The sequence below is a fragment of the Sturnira hondurensis genome, unplaced genomic scaffold, assembly GCF_014824575.4.
Source record: "Sturnira hondurensis isolate 20B ecotype Veracruz unplaced genomic scaffold, ASM1482457v3 Scaffold0002840, whole genome shotgun sequence".
Lineage (NCBI taxonomy): Eukaryota > Metazoa > Chordata > Mammalia > Chiroptera > Phyllostomidae > Sturnira > Sturnira hondurensis.
Genome location: NW_028075471.1, coordinates 29,193,340 through 29,215,699, shown reverse-complemented (window position 1 = coordinate 29,215,699; position 22,360 = coordinate 29,193,340). Strand labels below are relative to the sequence as shown.

Sequence of the window (22,360 nt, the reverse complement as noted above, 5' to 3'; positions counted from 1 at the left end):
CTCATGGAGTAAAAAGTGACCTTTTTTAGTTCATATGCAAACATAGGCTAACACTCTGAATATTTTGACTCATAGCGAAGTATGAGGGATATTATATATTCTGTCTTATTTCAGTTGGTGATTAACTCCAAGTCCTGATAGAGCTATGGGCGTTTACTTATGTATTTATTTAGCAATTGGAAAGTACACAAAGGACGACTATTTTAGAGAACAGTAAGGATGTTCCGACACAAATCTCCCCCGGGAGCTCAGCTGGCCTAAGGCCCAGGTTTCTAGACCCCGTTTGGTGGAAATGCCCAACCAGAGAGGGCTCCACCCCTGAGCCTGCAACTCACTGAAGGCAGGTCCATTCTTCTGCGAGACCAAGACCCCGGGGCAACTTACACTGGGAAACGGATGTTTTCATAAATCCTCCAATTAGCCTGTGAAAGGCAGAACTACATTGCCTACTTTTCTCATGTTAAAATGACCAATTTGTTAAATGTGAACCATTAAAACACACCACAATTTTCATAAGCTATTTTAGCATTTCTTCATATTTTTAAAATTTTCTGGGAAACTCAAAAAATGGAAATAGCCTGTGTTTCTCTTGACCTTTGACAGCCCAAAGAACAATTGCTCTCATGGGATGGTCCATGGTTTGTTTTTTCTGTTTGTTTTGCTCTCTTTTGCTTCATTTTGTTTTTTAACTCAAAGTTGGCGGGGGTGGATCTTTGCTCAAGAAAATGTTGGGAACCAGCAACACGGTTATCCATGTTCCAGCTGAGACAGGAGGCAAGCACAGGCCTGGGACTGGGGCACTCAGCTCGAAGGCAAATCAGCTGTGAGAAAAGGGCGGGCGGGTCTGGAAAAGCCCGGTAATAACGAAGACACAGAGGAAAGGGTGGTGTGGGAGAGAAGCAAACAGCATCAGTCGGCATGGGCAGGTGACGTGTGGAGAATGAAGAAGAGCAAGGTACCAGGGTGGATTCAGGTTGCTCTGTGGCAGCCCAGAAGACCGCGATGCCCTTAGAAAACGTTGGGGGCAGCCAGCAGCCTGTGGGCCTCGAGCTGAACCAGGTTCTGAAGAGCTGCTTTTCCAGATAGAAACTACAGACAGAGACGCTCTCCATACTCATAAAGAGGGAGCTGCTGGTGACACACACGTGACTCAAATGAGAAAACCATCTTCCAGCAAACACTTCGTATCATGCCCAAGGTAGCAATTTTCACAGCACGAGAAGGTGAGAAAACTACCCTTCTCACCAAATCCAAATGATAAGAAAACTAAAGTACTAATAAATGTTTTAGTATATTATGATTTTAATTTCTAAAAAAAAAAAAAGGAAACAGAAAAGGATGATGGGATTTCAGTAGACAATGCTGGAAAATCACTGGCCAGGCCTGGTGCGTTTCCACTGATACAGGCAAGCGGACAGCCACCTCTTCCTGAGTGTGGAGAGGGTCTTACACACTCTTACACGCCCTCTGAGAGGTGCCCAGACGGAATGTTCTGTGCTGTCCCACAGGTGTCTGAGTGTCTGACGCCTGTCAGTCCCCAACATTTTTCTCTGATGATACGTACTTGAAAGAGGGGCTTTGGTAGCCCTGTCCCAAAGTGTCCCAGCTGATTTTAGCTGATAAAAGCTGTCATTAAGGAGCACTTGGGCTGTAATTGTAAGAAGGATCTAATTGTAACTGCTCCTCAGGACAATCTCACCCATAGCCGGGCCCTAAAGCCCAAACCCCAGAGAGACCCAGGAAGCTGGTATGACGCAGGGCATCATGAGGAGAATTTTACTGATTTGTTTTTACCTTTTTCAGAAGGTAAATGATCGACAACAGTCTGCTTTAGATGAACAACCCACACAAAATGGGAAAGGCTTAAGAACACTGGAGATGCCCTGGCTGGTGTGGCTCAGTGGATTGAGTGCCGGCCTGCAAACCAAAGGGTCGCCAGTTCGATTCCCTGTCAGGGCACATACCTGGGTTGTGGGCCAGATCCCCAGTAGGGGGCATGTGAGAGGCAACCACGCATTGATGTTTCTCTCCCTTTCTTTCTCCCTCCTTTCCTCACTCTCTCTAAAAATAAATAAATAAAACCTTTAAAAAACACTGGAGAAGCCTGGGGGATGAGTTCACAGATACATTCCAGCTGCCCACAGACTCTGGCATGGTGCTGAGCTCTTCAGAGCTCCATGCTGGGTGTGCAAACCTTACATCCTCCCGCCCGCCAGAAGCTTTGGAGAGGCAGAGAAACGCCAGGCAGCTACCAACTGCTCCAGACTAAAGCCAGTCTTTGGAAAAAATAGCCTGTCTCCCTTACCCCTCTTCCCCAACCCCTCCACCAACATGGTCAAGGAAAATGGTTAAAGACTTTGCAACAGGCCACAAAGTTCCGTGGGTGTCCTATGTAGTCACCCGTCTTGGTCGTCTCCATTTTCCATTGTCTGGGAGCTGTTTTGCTGTTCTGTAAGTTGGAGAACCCTGACGGGGATGCAAATGATTCCTGTCCCTAGAATGTGGGTTGAGTTCCACGGAGCACGGTCCACTGCTGCCCTGTCCACACTGACACTGCCCGTGCGCGGCTGCTCAGCGAAGTGGCTTCAGTGTTCCTGACAGACGAGCCGGTTCACTCCGAGGATTCTCCTTCAGGCCGTTCGTAACGTCAGACTGCTTTCTTCATCGATTCACGAGTTAAATGAGACCTTTGACACGTGTTCCCCTTGGATTTGTATGGATTTTAAAAAATGGTCCCTTAGCAGTATCAGTCTTCAGCTGCCCACAGCCACCATTGAGAAATCCTCCCATAATTAGACCAACCCAGTGGCGTTTTTTACATAACCCCCTTCTTTATCCCTGAACCTTCCCTCGCTTTGAAGTCGGCTCTGTTTGAAATTAATGTAGCTTCCTCCGCTTTCTTTTGATTAGTGCTCACATGGTACATTTCTCTCCATCAATGTACCTTTAATCTGCATGAGTCTTTTTCTTTAAAGTTTCTCATAGATAACTACAGGTGGGTCTGGTTTTCCAATCCACTCTCACAATCTCTGTCTTCTACTTGGTGCACTTAGGCCATTAACATTCAAATAAGTACTGATATGACTGGATTAATGCCCACCATATTTGTTACTGTTCTCTATTTGTTGTCCTTGTTTTTTGTTCCCGTCTTTTGTGTTCCACTGGGTTTTGTTGTGGGGTTTTTGTTGGTTTTTTGTTCCCGTCTTTTGTGGTTTTAACTAGGCATCCTACACGATTCCATTTTCTCTTTTTCTTAGCACACTGGTTATAATTCTCTTATTTTTCAGGTGGTTTCTTTAGAGTTCACAATGGACATTTCCAGCTAATCCAAGGCCATTTTCGTCCCAGACATGTTGTCAAGTTTCAGTGCTGGGATCAAAAATAAAAGTGTTTAGAAGCAATTGCTTGGAGATTTGGAGTTTCCGTCAAGAGTTCCAGAAAAGCAGAGGCTTTGGGGTCATACGTCAGTCACTGAGAAGAACTCTCCCTAATCTGGGCCCAAACTACCCATGGCTGGTAATAAAGTAAAGACCGTGGATTGTCTGTTGATGGTAAGCTCCTTTAGGGCAAGAACTGTGACTGGCTGGTGTCCTCCCGAGGTGAGCCCTTGGCCTGTTTCTGAGGTATCTGCCTCTGAGCCACACAGGCGAAGTGGCCTTTAAGGAAAGGGTTGGTGTTGGGTGGAGGGAGGACTGCTGAGAACAGAGCTATGAGTTTAAAGGGTCTGCCTGCATTCTCGTACTGGGGTCTCTCCTGTGGATCCCTCAGCTTCCGTCAGGTCTGCTTTGATGGACAGCCTCTGTTTACGCCCGAAGAGGAGGAGGAGAAGGGGCCTTGTCCCCACTGTGGCCCATGTCAGAGCAGATGTGAGGACAGTCAGAAGCAGACTGAGGGGAGCAATGACCAGGGGTAGGAAATTGAGGCAGGAAGAACAATAGGTCGCCCAAAGTCTCCCCAGAAATCCCTGAGGACTGCTGCCCTAGCCCTGCCCCCCCCCCCGAGTGCTCACAGAAGCAACATGAGCCCGTGCACCCAGATCCCCATGGAGTAGATCCCCATGGACCAGGGGCCTCCTGATATCAGGGCGCCACCTCGTCCCCATGCCACAGGGGCTACTCACGGCATCATCGGACAGTCCCCTGGTGAACCCATGGCTAACACACGGGGGGCCAAGTAACAGAGTGGACACAGTCAAACAGTCACGTCTTTGAAAAGGGAAAAGCAGAGTGGGTTTCAGTACACACACACACACACACACACACACTCACGTACTCTTCAGTCCTTCCCTATGACCACAACTACCAACACTTCTCCAGGCCAAGCTCTCCTGAGGCAGTGAGCTTTGTACTGGATCGTTCTGAAGTCCCCGTCTGACTAGAAACTTCTCAAGTCTACACTAATGGGCTGATACAAGTCTGTCTGTTTACTGGACCAAGCAGACCTCCTCGGCTCCAAACAGCCGTGTTGGATGAAAAGGATGGGGAAAGGAGGAAGGCAAAGCGGTGAGGCCCCCTGTGGTCCAGAAGATGGGGGAACACAGCTGGGGAGTAACTGGGTTCCTGAAGCACAGGTGTGTCGCAACAAAAACTAGAGTATGAAGGTGATGGCGCCTGCTGGGGGCGGGGGGAGGTGCAAGCGGGAAGCTAGTGGGCTGGCCATGGAGCCCTTACCATAAAACCCTGTTGTAAAGGAAAGGCCAGGACCGGGTACAAGCTGGCCTTAGAAGGAGAAAGGGTTAGGCTCAAGGAATGATGCAGAGCACCGCCAGTTCTGAGAGCAGAGTAGGGAGACCCATGGACCATCTTCCGTCATCACCATCAGCACCCCTGAAGCCCCTCCAGTAAAAATAAAATAATAACATACCCTTCTTCAATAAGGACAATTGACATCTGCTCTGTCTTCTCTATATGTAATTACAAACAGCTATGAGAAATGCTAGCTGAATCCTTCTGCGGTACAGAAAGTAAGTGGAAACACCGCACTGCTCTGCTCCCAGGCTTCTGCCTCTACACCCGCCACCACCTCCACCAGGACAGTGGTTCTCTGACCCAGGCACGCATCAGGGCCCCGGGCAGAGTTTGCTAAAACACAGGCTGTAGGGACCCACCCCCAGAGTTCCTGCTTCAGCAGAGCTGGCAAGGGATCCGAGGCCTTGTATTTCCAATAGGTTCCCAGGGACAACCCCCCACCCTGCTCCGTTGAGGACCACTGTGCCAGCTTGCTGCCCTTCAGCCTGTGGAAAGTCTAGAGCTGCCACAGTGCAAGATAACTTCCTGCTGGCACAAGTGGAATCGAAGATGCTCGTCCCCGAATGCTGCTGAGACGGAATCCAGAGCAGCACACTCATCTGAACTGTTTAGGAGTCGCTGCAGCTGCTGAAGACAAATCGGGAAAACCACTCTGCAGCTCCAGCCCTGTCCTGGGCCCTTTATGAGGCTCTGGGGCATCCACCGGACATGCCCCTGAGGACTGTCACTGCCCAGCCACCAGTCGCAGCCACTGCCACCCATTGTACCTTCTCCTTGTGCTCATCACCCTGGCTCCATAACCCATCCACCTCCTAGCTGTGACTGGTCACTTAGGGAAGGTCCGGCTCTTGTGCTCTGTCAGACGCCATCTTGAGTTTGTCCTGGACATCACCCGCTGGCCCAGCCGTGGGGTTCACCCTCTCTGCATTTCTCTCTGCCCTGCCCAGTTCTCTTAGGTAGGTACCTCCCTTTGCTTTATCCCCCAGGCATCCAAATCACCCCTCTTCAGTGGGATAATCTGCTTCCAACACTGTCTGCATTTTTACCTCCCAAAGCAAAAGAGGCCAAATTTTGGCTCTGTTTTCTTCCTCATTTTGATACATTATTTTCTTTTCAACCACGTCTCATCTTGGGGGGAGAAATCACTCTCCTCTCAGTCAGGAAAACAATTGAAACTCCAGAATGGACTTGCCCGGCTCGCAAACTTCAGGGCCAATTCCTCCCTCCGTTGCCATCTCTTCCACTGCCCTGGGCTCTCCCCACAAAAACTGGGTCCATTGCACGGAGTGGAGCCTCTCTCAAGGCTCCCAGACCAGAGATACACAGCAAATTCTGGGCTTTTTCTGCCACCCTGTGGCCATGTCTGGACACTACAAGTAATCTCTGCTCCTTGAAAAGTGAAATTGCTTTGGTTTTTTGGTTTGGGGTTTTTTGTTTGTTTGGGGGAGTTGTGTGGGGTGAGATATAATTAACATATAACATTCTATTCCTGTCAGGTTTGATATTTGTATACATTTCAAAGTAATTCCCAGTAAGACCACCATAACCATAGTTACTATCCATCACCACACAGTTACAATCTTTTTTCTTGGGCACTTTAAGATCCACTTCCCTTGGCCACTTTGAAACACACAATGTGTTATTAACTACAGTGACCGTGCTGTGCTTATTTTATCTTCCACAGCTGTTGCTTGTATTCCGTTTGTCCGGCATGTCTCACTCAGCATAGTGAACGGGGGTGGCCCTTGAGGGCTTTGGGTTTTGTCGGGGTCAGAAGTCTCCTCCTCTGCTCCCCAGGCCCCAGCTGATTCGTGCTCGGCTCCTCCAGGGCTCCCCCCACCCCCACTCCCAGTCGGATGAAGGCTGCGCTGGCCGGCTGCGCAGCCCCTGCATTGCCCTGCACACACTGCATCGCAGCCATTCTCGTGTCCACCACCCTGGTCAGACTGTGAGCTTCAGACCCTGGTCAGTCTGAAGACAAAGTTACTCCTCTGTATCCACAGGGCCAAGCACAAGAAGGTCTTCAAAATACATGAGCAAGGAAGGGAGGGAAGTGGAGGGGGAAGAAGAGCAATGACGATTCGAGGCAACCACCCACACTTGCTGCGTGCCACAGGCTGCAGGCTCTGTGATTTAAGGAATTTATCCTGGGATATCAGGACCAACATCCACCCCGGGCCCCAGCCTTATCCAGCAACTGAGAGGTTAATGCTTGGCCTATCAGGGCCCCCCAGGATCCTGGGCCCTCACATCGCCTGTGGCCAACACCAGTGCTTCATCTCCCATCTCCACACAAAAGCCCGTCACCCAAATCCTCCCAATCTCCCCAAATTGAATATTTCAGCCCCACCGCACCACCTGATCAAGGTCACTTCCAGTGGGGTGACATGTCAATAAGAACTATTTTTCCCTTCCTAAAAGCCACCGACGTTGTCCCTCTAGTGTTGGCTCCAAAAAGATCTAGTAGCTAAGGCGCCATCTGACGTCGTTCCAGAATGGTACATTAAGTCACAACTGTTTGCCTTTTTTTTTTCCAGAATCAACCCAACTTCATTGGCTTGCCACGAATTCCTTTCTCCCCCACGTGGCTATTTTCCCCTCGTGGCTTCACTTACCTTCCACCACTAAGCTTTCCAGTGTCACGCTGTCCTGCCAGCCCAGTCACACGACTGTGAAGGCGCAGGATCCACTCACAAGGGAAGCCCGCCTCTGCGCTCGGTCCCTCCCTACATCTGGTGATGACCACGGGGACACCAGCGTGTCACTGTGGCCCGACTTTTGCTCAGGGGAGGAAGAAAGATGAGGCCTAGAAGCGTATTCATCATCCTCATGGAGCCGTGGATGAAATATGTGCCTATTTTGGAAATGCTGATTCCAGGCGGCAGGCGGGGCGGCAACAACAGGCGTAAAACCCTGTGGGAAGCAAGGCTCTCTCATCATCATGTGTCACTCCAGTTCCATAAAAATCATTTCTAGGGGTCGATCCCAGCATGTGGAAGCCCCCCAAAAGGCAGAGCTTAGAGGAAGCCCTGTAAACACGGAAGTTACACTTTCAAGCCTGCACGTGAAGTCGGTCCATCCGCACCCAGGACACAATGGACCCAACATGAATAAGGCCACAACCTGGGTCTGGGCAGCTCTCTCATGCTGGGACTCCAGAAGGAAATGGCTTTTCATAAAGGAGAGAAGATGGGTATGAGTTTCCTCTGTTTCAGATGGGAAAGCCGAGGCCCGGAGAACATAAGTGAAACCACTTGAAGGGAAGGCTGGCTGGCGGGGAGGGGCTGGAAGTTAGAAGCCATCTCTTCTGATTGACGATCCCACTGTCTCTCCTCTGGTGCCCACACAGCTGCGGGAGTATCTCCACTGCACCCCCGTCTCCGGTAGGTCTGCTTCCTTCCTGGGACCCGGTTTTCATGAACGTGACATGCGATTCACCGACCACACTGGCCCAGCAAACCCTCAGAGGCTTTCGACTCCTGCTCTCCCATTCGGATCAAGAACCCGAGGCAAAGGGGCCAAGTGACACTGAGGGGCGCCCCGCGGCCTGCACAAGTGTCCCTGTGCCGACGGAAACCCATTCCGTCTGTCGGAACTTCCAAATGTCCCCTAACTCGGGGGAAGCCAGCGGAGCCAGCCCAGAAATCCACTCTAGGTGGCGAGGACACTGTCACAGTGCAGGGACCGTGAGGACTACAAGCATTTCACACCCTCTTCTCACTCTGTCTTCATAAGAGTGCCCACCATGGGGCACTCGGGACCCCCAGCCCAGGGGTCCTCAAACTCAGACATGTGCCAGCATCCCCCGAGGAGGTTACTGGGCAGAGTCTGGCTTGGCAGGCCTGGTGGGGGTGGGCCTGGGGCTCTGCCTCACTCACAAGCCCCCAGGCCAGGTCTTTCCTGCTCCCAGAACCACACGTGAATAGCAAAGCCCAGAAAAGTCTGATAAACCAGCAGTTCTAAGGATTAAACAGGTCCTTGCTAAATAAATAGCAAGGACTAGCCCACCCGTGATGGGGCTTGCATGGGGAAGAATATGAACCCCCCGAAGACGTTTCTCATGGCACTCCCTCCCTGGCAGGGTTTTACTGACACTCGGCGGGAGCTCGGGGGTGAACGAGGCTCAGAACAAGCCCAGGAAAGGAAAGAGTTACTCACGGGAGAAGCGGGCAAGTGGTCTGGCAGCCTTGTCTCCGGCTTCATTTGCGACTGGAAAAAAGAAACAGAGAACGTGATAAGAACAAGGCACATGTGCAAACAAAACCCAAAAGCCCCAGCTCTGGGTGGTTCGACAGGGAGCTGCATTTGAGCGTCTTCTTCGTAAGGAGTAAAAGCAACCTTGTCTCTGCTCTCTCTATATTTCCAGGGCTGCTCTCGAAGCCTGAGTGAGGCTGAATGCCTTAGCCAATTCGACTAGAACGTCTGAATAAGGCTCGAGGGGACCTTACAATATCGAGCTAACTGTGCCTGAAGGAATTAACTGGCTTCTGTCCACTCAGCAAGAGGCTGGCTTTTTGTCCTGGCTTCCGAGCCATGGCACGTCTGTCCTTCTGTCTCAATCCTCCTCTCATCGGACCACCGCTCAGCATACAGTTGTGCCCCGTCCAACTGCCAGAAGCCTGATTTGCAGGGGTGTCAGAAGATATCAAGGCTGGTTTTTACTCGAAGGATATTTAAATTTAGATGCCAGCAAACAAGGGACTCCAACATGGGGGCACCAAGGACGCCCTTCAGAGAGCTGCGTGAGAAGACCTCCCTGCTCAAGCTTCCCATCGAGATGGTGGCCTCCTCTGAAGAGGCCCTACGTGATGGATCCTGTCCACAGGGTCGTTAACAATATCCCTGTGTTTATAAACACCATCTTTGTGATTGAACAGTGATCAAGTACGGCCCTGGCTGGTGTGGCTCATTTGGTTGGCGTGCTGTCCCATTAGGCCAAAGGGTTGTGGGTTCGAGTCACACTCAGGGCACATGCCCAGGTTGTGGGTTCCCCAGTGGGGGACTCACATAGATATTTCTCTCTCTTTGTCTCTCTCTCTCTCCCCTCCCACCTAAAGGCAATGAAAAATGTCCTCTGGTTAGGATAAAAAAGAGGTCAATTGTCAAGTAGAAAGACAAAATTCCCTGACATTAAATATCACTGTCCATGCCCATAAGGATTGTACTTTGGTTGTTCTCTATATACACCGTCCAAAAGCATATAGATGTCTGTGACCGACCTGAACGCACACCCAAAGCACTCGACTGGAAACATCTGATCATCTCAGTTTAGAAAAGACATTCAGTACAGACGCAGGGTAAAGATCGCGGACGTATCGCTGGTCCCAGCAGCAGGACAAGAGAAATCACTACTTCATAAATACAAGTCAATATTTCACAAAGAATGGAAGGAGTTAAAAAAGTCCTTTCACACTCTCACAAAAGGTGGACGATTTTTAACTTTCTACGCGTGGACGATTTTTTAAACTAAGGATTCCATATGTTTAATTAAAGGAAGTCCACTTCTGCGTCTCCGTGGTTCGTGATGCCCCACTCCGCTCTATTACAAGCAAGACGTTACCCGAAGCGAGCAGCAGGGGGAGGTGACGCTGCGTCCTGCTGGCCTGATCCCTCACGGCCCAGCAATTCAAAAGGAAAGCGGGAAAGACAGACAGAGAGTGCGAAGGAAGGGGCAGGGGGTGTGAGTCCGAGCTAGGTGCAGACACGAGTTTCCCTGGCCTTGAGTCCCAAGTGCTTCCTCTTTAGACACTGCAGATCTCTGAAGGAGGAAATACAGCAAGGATCCTCCAAAGTATTTGCCGCAGAAACAGGCGGGCAGCTTTTAAAGTAGGATTACAAAGCCCACGGCAGTCCCTGAGAACACCAGGCAACACTAAAGCCTTCAGCTCAGAGAGTCACGCTTCCGGGAGAAAGAGGTGCGGTGACAGGACCGTCACTATTAGACACGTGGGGGTGGCTGCTGACAGCTCCACTCCCACCCAAGGGTGGGAGTTGCTGACCCAGATCCCAGTCACTCCAGGAGGGGCTGGCATGGAGATCCAGGCCAGTGGAGCACCGGGAGAGTCGTCCCTACCCAGGAGGGACTTGAACCCTGCTACCAGCTTTGTCCTCCTGGACGCAGGCCCACCACGCGCCCTGCTACAAGACACAGCTGCCTTGGCCAGGTATCGAAAACCTGGTCCTACCTATTCTTCCCAGCTCACTAGATTGCCCAGAGCGTCCTTATCACATGGTCTAAACTGAGAATTCCCAAACATGCCCTTCATACTCTGCTCCTGCTGCTCCTCCCCCGACACTGGTCACACCTACCCCTGCGTCACTGGCAAGCTCCGCCTCATCCTTTGAGGTCCAAGCGGAGCCATCCATTTCTAAAAGCCACGCCCCCATGCCCGCCAGACTTCACAGACCTGCGCCCCTCTGTCTAACTCCCCTGCCTGACCAGTGGTTCTTGAGCTGCCGTAGGCACCAGAATCGCCAGGAGGCTGTGTGAACGTAGATTGCAGGACTCGTTAAAGTGCAGATACTGACTCAGTGGGTCTGGGGTGAGGCCTGGGGATCTGCATTTCTGCCAGGTTCCGTGGTGATCTACTGAGGATGCTGCTCTGGGGGACTTCAAAAGTGCTGGCACCCAGACCACAGCCCAGACCAATCAAACAGGGGCTGGGGCTGGGGCTGGAGGTGGGACCGAAGCATTGGTCCCTGTTAGCCTCCGGGTGATTCCGAAGAGCAGCCAGGACTCAGAAGCACGAATAAATGGTGTGACCTTATATATCTCGACCAAAGCAACATTCAGGCAGGAAGGTAAGACTCGTGTTCCTTCAAATGTAATTCTTCTCAGGCTGCTGCTGTTTCATCATTAAAATCCTGACCAAAAAAAACCAACAGAGCACTGGCCAGTGTGGCTCAGTTGGTTGGGCATCACTGCCCCAAAGCAAATGGCCACCAGTTCCTTTCCTGGTCAAGGCACAGGCCTAGGTTACAGGTTCAGTCCCCAGTCTGGGCGCATGGGAGAGGCAACTGATCAATGTTTCTCTTACACATCAATGTTTCTCTCCCTCTTTCTATCTCCCTTCCCCTCTCTCTAAGAGTAAATAAATAAAATCTTTTCTGAAAATAATCCTGAACAAAAACATGACTCTGAGAAAAAATCAACCATGGAGACAACAAACAGCCCTGGCCGGGTGGGTCCACTGGTTGGAGCGTCATCCCACCACCCCAGAAGGTTGTAGGTTTGGCTCCCAGTCAGGGCACATACCTGGGTTGAGGGTTGGACCCCTGGTTGGGTAGCGTATGGGAGGCAACTGAATGATAGTTCTCTCTAACATCAATGTCTCTCTCTCTCTCTCAAGTCAATGAATATATTCTCAGATGAGGATTCAAAAAAGACGCAAACACAGCTATGAGGATCCATTAGTGGGCAGCTGTTCATGCTGTGAGTGAAGGGTTTTTTTATGCAAGATCCACCTCACACCGCCTCTGCCTTCAGTACATGTCCTGAGGGCCCCCTGGGAGCTCGGAGCTGGGCAAGACTCTGCTGGGGCGAAAACAACAGACTTCACTCGGCCTCGACAGACGGGCAAGTGAGGGAGGGAAGCCGTGCGATTTAAGTTTCCTCAAGTGTGGTCAGCTATGGAGCTGACGTTAGGATGATGACGATACAATGGTGATGACGACAACAACGACAGTGATGATGACCACGCAGATTCCTTGGTCCTAACCCTGATCCACTAAATCACAATCCCTGCGTGTGGGGACAGGACCCCAGGGTTTAAAATCAACCGCCTCAGAAGCTGCCCTCATTTGAGAAGCAGCTTTCGGAACGAAGTGTTCCCCTGGTGTGTGTGCTGTATGTTCCCCACCCCAACCCCAAACGGCCAGAAACAAATCTTGAAATAAGGCTCCGAGATTTGGAGGGGGAAGGGTGGGAGGGAGGCAGGGGAGACAGCAGGTGAACTAAAGCCATGGCATCCCAGCCAAGCCACAAACACCCCAGACCACCAGAACAGGACAGGGGAGGGTGGCCCAAGCAGTCAGGGTGGTGGCCCGAGCAGGTGCTCACTGCTTTGTAACCAGAAGGAGCACCCAAAATACTGCCACCCTTGTTTTGAAAGCCCTGGCACCTGGGCGAGTGTAAACGCAGCTGGGGTGCAGGGTGCCAGGGCAAAGCAGAGTGAGCCAACCAGGGCGGGGCAGCCTGGCTTCCTGTGAGGGGCCTGCCCGTGCCGCCTGCTACTCTGCCACAAGCTCTGGGACCCCCAGGTGAGGTCCTCTGGCGGCCTGAAGCTGAAAAGCCAGGCTCAAGGGATGCCCAGAGAAGAAAAATGTCTTGGAAGGAGCTGGCAGCATCTTCCTGGTTACTGTGGAGGGTGCAGCTTAGAATGGCTCACGGGCGTTGGGCCTCACCTCACCCTGCCTTTACCTGGCAAAGACCTGGGCCAAGGCTGCTGGGAGAGAGGCTTGGTCCGAGGTCATCGTCAACTACCTGGGCTGAGCGGTCACCTTCCAAGTAAGGCCCTCCGTGACCATCATACTAAGACCACAGCCCCCAACTCCCCTCTTCCTCCACCCCAGCCCCTGCCCCTCCCCCCGAACCCCACCCCACAGCACTTATCACCTTCGGCCCCTGGGGGGTTTCCTTTCTCCTCCCACTACAGTGTGAGCCCCACACAAGCGTGGACTCTCTGCCCATGAAAAACCTACTACACCCCCAGGACCTAACAGCCCAGGACACAACATTCATTGTACAAATCAAGGACCAACCTTCTTCTGACCCACCATGCATAGCGTGACGGGGCCAGGGCTTGGGAAAGCTGGAAGAACACGGTGCCAGAACGTGAACACGCACGAGCACTTACGTGTGTTGTGAGTATCCATCCCGCCCTGCAGAATAGTTTTCCAACCCCGACTGAACTGCAGACACCAGAAGAAGCCTCGGACAACCAGTCACGGCCCCGGCCTTCACACGAATGCACCTGTCATTCCCATTTGATAGGCAGACGGGACACGGGAGCTCAGAAAGGTCAGGTCGCTTTTCCAAGNAGTGTGAGCCCCACACAAGCGTGGACTCTCTGCCCATGAAAAACCTACTATACCCCCAGGACCTAACAGCCCAGGACACAACATTCATTGTACAAATCAAGGACCAACCTTCTTCTGACCCACCATGCATAGCGTGACGGGGCCAGGGCTTGGGAAAGCTGGAAGAACATGGTGCCAGAACGTGAACACGCACGAGCACTTACGTGTGTTGTGAGTATCCATCCCGCCCTGCAGAATAGTTTTCCAACCCCGACTGAACTGCAGACACCAGATGAAGCCTCGGACAACCAGTCACGGCCCCAGCCTTCACACGAATGCACCTGTCATTCCCATTTGATAGGCAGACAGGACACGGGAGCTCAGAAAGGTCAGGTCGCTTTTCCAAGATCACACAGTTGTGTGTGTGGCAGAATTCCAACCCAAACCCAGGTGTACCTGGCTCCAAAGCCCAGGCCCTTCCCATATCGGCTCTTTGCCTTCCACGAAGGGTCGACAGATAGGAGTTGTGACCCCCAGGGAGGGCCACACTTAGGGAAAAGTCTCACTGAGGCCTGACCCCACCCCACCCCATGCCTCTAGCCCCAGAGAGGGCCATGTACCAGCCTACAGAGAACAGGGGAGGTTACCTGCCTCGGAGCTGGTACTTGGCACAAGCCCAGGAGACGGTCAGTAGAGGGAGGCCCTTTGGGCACAGGGGGCCAGCACCCAGAACAATGGGACCCCAAAGAGGGAGACACTAATTACAAAGGAAAGAGCTTCAATGCCATGGCCATACAAGAGCCCCAGCAACCAGGTATCTCCCTAAGCCCATTAAACTTTCCCTAGGCAGAAAAGAGTAACAAGGGAATAAAAACAAGGATCAGATTCATCTTAGTGTGAAAAGCAGTACAACTCACAAATACGACTTCCAGGAGGCAAGACCTATTCCGTGTAACAGGTGGGGAAACTGACATTCCTCGAGCAGATGGAAGCCAGTCAGTGGGGCCGGAAACACCGCCCCTTCCCTCCAGCCCCGAGGCCAGCGTTCTCGGAGAAGAGGATACAGTCCATCTCCGACTCCCGCAGAGCAACTGGTTGAGGGCAAGAGAGTTTGGCTTCCTTTGACTCCACTTTGTTTGGAAAATACTGATGCTCGACACCCCCAGGACTGGTTTTAAGCATAACAATGTAAAACTCGGGTGATGGCCAAATCAAACTCTGTGTTGCTTAAAATGACAGGTGCCATGCGCTACCTAAGGACCAGCCTAAGCACTCCCCATTCATTCCCTAATTTTATCTTCACGGCAACTCTCTGAGGGTGTTGCTATCATCTCCCCGTTTTCCAGATGCAGACACTGAGTCCCTGCGAACATAACCAAATTGCCTGAAACGTCTCACACCTAAACGTCTGTCCTGTTTGATGGGCCCCACTGCCGAGAGCCCAGAGCCAGCCGGGGCCCAGCCTCCCCTCCATGGAGCCGCAGCCTGGAAGCTCCGCAGACAGAGCTCCTCAATGCAGCTGGAGTGAGAGCCCAGTGACATAGAAGGCGCCACCGGCCCTCAGCCTGTGTCCTTCCCTCGTCCTTTTTCCAGAAATGCTCGCATTGCCTCCTTCTACCTCCCGGGCCAATCCAGCCGTCACATCAACTCTGAATCAGGCTCTTGCACAAAAGAAAATAAAACCATTTTGTTGTGATGACTCGCGGGACTGATCATTTGAGAGTGGCAGGGGCCGCTCCCCTTTGGGGCCCCTCTCTCCTCGGTAACGGGCAAGCCTCCCTGAGGGTGAGGCTGGCCCCCCAGCAGCGGTGTGGCTCCCGCTCACCGAGCCCAGGGTGCCGGGAAGCGCAGGCGGAAGGAGAAATCAAAGCAGCCTTGCCAACCAAGAGGGCAGCTGTGCAAACATGTTTCTAATCTAGCGGAATGTGGGTCACATGTAAAGGCTCAGGTAATAAAGTTCCCTCTTCTCTGGTCCCGATTTTATACATTTGTTCATTTATCTGTTTCCCACTTCATTCCACAGTATATTTTACTTGTTTGGCTCTATGCACCAATCCTTTAGGGAACAGAGCAGGGTGTTAAAAGTGAAACAGACTTACTTCACTCACTCCCTCGCTCCCTTTCTCTGACCCCTTTTTCCAAGCCCCAGAACCCCGGGGGTTTCAGACTGACCTTCCACCTCTCACTCAGATCCAACAATTAATTTGCCCCTACCGAGTGCCCCTGAGCCCCTCCCCCGTCACTGAGCTGGATTGCAGGTCGGATATAACTGGTCCTTGGGTGGCCAGAGCCCACCCAAGACCCAGAGGCCTGGCACGGAGCCTCCTGATGTGGATTACTAGGGTTGCTGCGTTTGAATTCACCAGGCACCTGGCGTTTCCATGGGAACCGCCCAGCCAAGCTACTGACCTGACCTCAGGGAACCTGAGCCGGGAAACCCAATGCCAATACGTGCCATGGCCCGAAATCTGTTTGTTGCTGAATGAAGGATCTTTGTTCACAGAACAGAGAGCTCGTGGTGGCCTGGGGTGAGGAGTACCAGGACCAGGAGGCTTCTAGGAGATCTGGGGCAGGTGGCGGGCGGTGAGGTGGGGAGGGTGATGGAGGCCATTCCAAGGTAGAAGGAAGGGGTGCGTGGCGACTTCTAGCTCCGGGGAGCAGACAGAGATGGACCAACTCTACTCCAAATCTTCCCCTTTCTCAGGCAAGAAAAACTTCTCACCGAGAAAGGCAGCAGCGAAAAGCCTCGAAAGGACAGCACTCATACCGTGATGCTCTAAAAACGCCTCTGGCTGCAACCCACCTCCTTTCCCAGTCCCGTCTATGCACAGGTCGTGTTGGCAAACGGGAACGTGAACCCACCCAAGAGCAGATGTCCAACCGCACACTAAATTCAGGGGCTGAAACCCCAGGCCAGGTCAGCGGTCACGCCCAAGCACAGCCACCTCGGCCATGGTCCAACTCTGCACGGACAAGACTGCTGGACACTGACAGCCTGCGAGGCTCTGTCTGGCCTGGCTGGTTGATACCCTGGCAGCCACCACGGCCATCGGCCATGCAGGACTGCAGGCATTGCCTGGGGGACCATACAGGGCCCCCTACTGTCCTGGCCCCATTAAAACACCCGAGTTGAGCAAACCTGGTTAACTAACGATAGCCCGCCCCACACAAGGCAAAGAGAAAACGTAGCTGGGAGAGGGGGCAGGACACCAAAATGGGTTAGGCCCCCACTTTGCACCAGACACTGGTAGGAACATCGCACTCGTGGTTTTTAATTAACGTTCCCACCATCCCATGAGGCAAGTACTACCCTTCCCATCTGCAGATGAGGACACTGAGGCCCAGAAAAGTTGGGCAACTTGCCCAAATCAGGGCTAGTGAAAGAGAAGCTGGGATCGGAGCCCAGTTTTGTGAGCCCTTCCCCTTTCTCAGCAGTTCGCTGGGCAGGAGAGCACAGTACGTGGTCCCACGAGCTGAACGTCGCCAGACAGAAGCGGGTGGGGGCCGGGTAAAAAAGGCAAAGGGATTGGGAAGCACAAATCGCCAGTTACACAGTCAGTCACGGGGACATACAGTGCGGCATAAGGAATAGAGCCAATAACATTGTATTAGCGATGATGGTGTCGGATGGGTGCTGGGCTTATCGGGGCGACCACTTTGCAAGTTATCACCATGCTGTACGCCTGAAACTCAGGTAATATTGTAGGTCAACTGTAGTTGCATTTTTTTAAGACGAAACAGAAGTCACTGGTTCAACTGCACACACGCTGCCTCGATGTCCTACCCATGCCCAGTGGGGCCACCATAGGGAGCCCGTCTGAGGGCGGAGCCTTCCTGCAGGTCTCCCCTCAGCCTCTCCCAGAACAGGCCCAGCCCCATCCAGGCAAGGGCTCCTTGCAGTATGTGCCTCTCTTCCTCCCTGGCCCTGGCTCCCGTGAGCCTCCCCTGCCTGGCAACAGTGACGCCACTCTGTCCCACAGATCCCAGCCCCCAGGGGGCTCCCCTTCCCTCCTGAGGGGCAAACAGAGGCAGCATTCCAAGGCACGTTGGAATGAACTCCCAGACGGCAGTGAAAGCTAAGGTCAGCTGACAGGCTGTGACTCCCAGCTCCAAGTCCGTCTCAGAAAGCCTAGGCCGCCACCGGCTGCCCTGCTGGAAGTGGGAGGTGCTTTGGGCCCTGAAGAAGCCACCCCTGGAAGATGATTCCCTGGAAAAGGAAAGGGACATTCACGTTTCCGGACTCTGTCCACAGCCTGGGCTTTTTACCCACATCTCCTTTCTCACCACTGCAGGGGGCACACACATCACTGTTCTCTTTCCCCAGATGAGTCAACAGAGGTCCACGGGGGTTGAGTGCCTTGCCCAGGGCTCAGGCAGCTGTTGGGCATGGCTGGGCAGGTTGCACTCGGCACAATTCTGGGAAGCACATATCATGTGGTCAGAGCGCAGATTTGTCATGAGAATTTTCCAGAGGAAAGGAACTTCAGAAAGGGGCATCATTTTCCAATCCACACAAAGACACACACGAGTCAGCAGTGGGTCTCCTAGAGAGCCACCGCCCTGCTGGTCAGCAGGGACTGGGCCCTGGGTCTGCCTGACTCCACAGTCCCCACCCTTTCCACCTGACCATTCTACCTTCCTCGAGATAACTTCAAGTGGTTCTATGCCAAGTTCCCCACAGTTCAGGCAGAGATGGGGTCCCAGACCTCTGGACATCCCAGCTGGAAACAACATCGGCGATTGACAAGCTACCTTCCATCTGGGTTGGGAGAATGCAAGGCCCAGAGAGGAGCCAGGTCACACAGCTGCATGCCGAGTAACTGCAGGCAGGTCTGGCCCCAATACAAAGTCACTGTCACATAACATAGATGATCAGAGCTGGGTTATGCAGGCTAGTCGCAACCTGCTTTTGCATCAGAATCACGTCTTCACCAGCAGGTGGAGGCAGTGAGTGCAGGGTCTCCAGGGAGAGTCCCTCAATGACAACTCCCTGAAGTCCAAGCTCAAAGACAATGGTGGTGGGAGGGAGGAGGGAGCTGAAGGGGCCACAGCTCAGAAGCCTCTCCAGGAGAGAGGAGAAGCGCGTTCCTCTGTAGGCCTGCCAGACCCAGGGAGGGAAACTGTCACTAAGTGGAAGTCTCTCGGCTCTCCCTGGTGGCTCTCTAAGCAATTGTCAACCAGCTTGAAGGGAGGACTCCGACTCTGCAAAGCCTCCCTGGGAGCCCCTGACAACCATGGCGACAAGCCCCCAAGGGGCAGCTCAGGTCTGTCTGGGCTCCAGCCAGGGCGATGGGAGCCTAGGGGAAAAGAACGCAGGGAGGAAATCCGAGCACTTAGTGTGCTGTTCCGTCCAGGATGCCAATTAAAACACCTCCCTGCTCCCTGGTTAACAGCTCCTTCCAGACCCCCAAGGGCCACCTAGCTTCCCGTCCAGACAATAGAGCCCAAAAGTGCCCAAGTCAGGCCAAGAGGCATGATGGCCTGGAAGACCCCTAGACCCACACAGGCTCCTCCTGGACACCAAAGTTCAGAGAGGCGATGTCGCCTGCCCCAGGTGATTCAGCTGCTCCTTCCTGGCTCTGCAACATCCACAGCATGACAGTGTAGATGTCCCTGGAGACAATCACCCCACCTCACGTGAACCTGGCCTACCCATTTCTGCCTGAGCCACTGGCCCTGCCCCTGCACACATCTCGTTAGGGGCCAGGTAGGGAGAGGAGGCAGAACTCTGGACTCCCAGGGGCCACACTCTGCACGGCGCTGGAGAGAACAGGCCACTGAGTTCCCTGCAAGTTGAAGGTCCCTCTGTACAGCAACGTGCTAGTTCGGTGCTCTTCCATTACACCCAGAGCCCAATTTTCATCGGCTAGGGACACCCGCTGATCGATTCACAGGAGTAAATCTTAAAACCAGCCTGTAGGAATAGCTATTTAAAAGAGAAACATATTGAAAGAGAGCATGAAAAACTGTAATATTTTTATGATGATGTTACCAACATGAAGGCGAACATACTATGTAGGTGAAATAATAACAAAACGACACCAGAGCCAGCAAACTGAAAGCAAGAATATATGTTCATTCTGCTTATCACAGAAGTGGAACAACATTAGAGAATCTACTGATTTCACAACATAGTTTGGAGAAGAAAACAAAAATACTATCTGAAGATACATAGAGTCTTTGAAAAAAATCAAGACTTACTCTTGATTAAAAGTAAACAAACAGAAATATGAGGCACACTTCCAACTAAAATGGAGTGGACACACTCCACCCTGCCTCTCCCACCGAATACAGCAACAAAACCTGGATGGGACGCACGCAGCACCTGTTTGAGGACCTGAAACTAATCAGTAGCTGACAGACGAAGAGCAAAGACAAGAATCCAAAGCACCACCAAACCAATGGTGAGTTTTCTGTTTCTTCCTCTAGGGCCCCCTGGCCTTGCCTCAAGACAGTGCAAGCATGAATGACAGACCGCCCAGGGACTCCGTCCGGTAGCTTGGGCACAAGAGCGGGAAGTGGATCTCCGAATTCTGTGAGTAGGGAAAATCCACATGTTGTCCACTGTGTATTCTCTTATACCCCAGCCCCTAGACACCCAGACACCCCTGAGGGAGGACTACCTTCCTCTCTGACCAAAGGAGCCGTGGTCCCGAGAGCATGGAGTAAACCCCCCAGTACTATTTCCCCCTCTGTGTCTCCACCTGCCCCTTGACTTGGAATCCAGGTACAATCACAGGAGGTGAGAAGCAGAGAAATTTAAATAAAGCAATTCCGCTCCTAGGGGTACACCCCAAAGAACGGAAGGCCGGGACGCAAACACATACCTGGACACCAATGTTCAGAGCAGCCTTAGTCACAGTAGCCACAAAGTGGACACAACCCCAGTGCCCACCAACAGACGAAGAAACAAAAGGTGCTGCATCCACAGGTGGAGTGTCAGTCCCTCATAACAACCAAGGAACTGCCTGGCTGGTGTGGCTCAGTGGATTGNGAGAAGCAGAGAAATTTAAATAAAGCAATTCCGCTCCTAGGGGTACACCCCAAAGAACGGAAGGCAGGGATGCAAACACATACCTGGACACCAATGTTCAGAGCAGCCTTAGTCACAGTAGCCACAAAGTGGACACAACCCCAGTGCCCACCAACAGACGAAGAAACAAAAGGTGCTGCATCCACAGGTGGAGTGTCAGTCCCTCATAACAACCAAGGAACTGCCTGGCTGGTGTGGCTCAGTGGATTGAGTGCGGGCCTGCAAACCAGAGTATCGCGGTTCAATTCCCAGTCAGGGCACATGCCTGGGTTGCAGGCCAGTTCCCAGCAGGGGACACACGAAAGGCAACCATACATTGATGTTTCTCTCCCTCTCTCCTTCCCTTCCCCTCTAAAGATTAAAAAACAAGGAACTGAACACATGCCGCAACGTGTGTGCACCTGGAACCTCACAGGGCAGTTGGTCCCGTCCAAAACGGAGACATCTGGCCCACAATTTGTTTCAGAATACAAACATTGAGCCTTGTTCAAAGGGTATGGATGTTATTCTTCTTGTGATTCGGGAGGAATCTGGGGCTTCACGTTGATCCTTGTTCTTTCTCATCGTAATGCATAGTACGGTTATGCTGAACTTGGCGAGCAGCTGCTCTTGAGTGCGCATCAACCCAGCTGATAATCGTTTTACCCGTGAACAGTCTCGGTGACACAGATCTGATGCTGTCAGCATCGGCGTAAGGCCCGGCGGCCATATTTGGGTGTGGCCGCCAAGAACCCAGGTAATAGCTCATCCACGGCTCTGTCAGTTTCACACTTCAAGGACCCTTCAGCATGGACCCAATGTGTCTGTGGACACTTTGTGGACAAATGTCTACTAACCACCTTGAAAACCATGTACCTTGAAAATTACGGTAAGTAAAAAAGCCAGACACAAAAGGACAAATGTTGTATAATTCCACTTACATGAGTACCTAGACTAAGCAAATCTCACCTGGATAGGAAGTCGTGTAAAGGCTACAAGCAGCTGGGGGGAGCAGGGAATGGGCAGCTCTTGTTCAATGGGCACAGATTCTGTTTGAGATCATGAAAAATTTCTGGACATGGGTAATGGTGCTGGTTGCACAACACTGTGAATGTGCTTAATGCCACTGAGTTATAAACTTAAAAATGGTTAAACTGGTAAATTTTATGTTATATAAATTTTACCACAGTTTTTCAAACTCAATAGTTAAAAAAAAGAAATAACACAATTAAAAACTGGGCAAAAGACTCAGACAGCTCAGCGAGAACAATATATTGATACCACAGCCTATAGAAGCACATAAAAAGATGGTCGACATCATTCCCCATTAGGGAAAACCACCATGAGATACCACTATACACCTCTTAGGATGAGTAGGATGCTAAAATAAAAAATTTCAACAACACCAAGTGCAAGAGGATGCAGAGCCACTGAAACTCTCCACCAGTGCTGATGAGAATGCAAGTCGTACAGCGACTCTGGGGGAAACTTTGCAGATCTTTATAAAGTTACACATACACCTCCCCAAAGTATTTACCCTACAGAAATGGAAATCTTGTCACACAAAAACCTGCATACGCAT

The 22,360-nt window shown here is 52.0% G+C and overlaps 1 protein-coding gene across 5 annotated transcripts in view; it reads right to left on the bottom strand.

The window, feature by feature from the left end:
- Positions 1-22,360, bottom strand: part of PDE1C (phosphodiesterase 1C) — a 424,272-nt gene that overhangs the window by 299,225 nt on the left and 102,687 nt on the right. For all 5 annotated transcript variants that reach the window (XM_037041188.1, XM_037041178.1, XM_037041181.1 and 2 more), the window contains one exon: positions 8,907-8,957. In XM_037041188.1, coding sequence (XP_036897083.1) covers positions 8,907-8,957 — 51 coding nt within the window. The remainder of the gene's footprint in view (positions 1-8,906; positions 8,958-22,360) is intronic.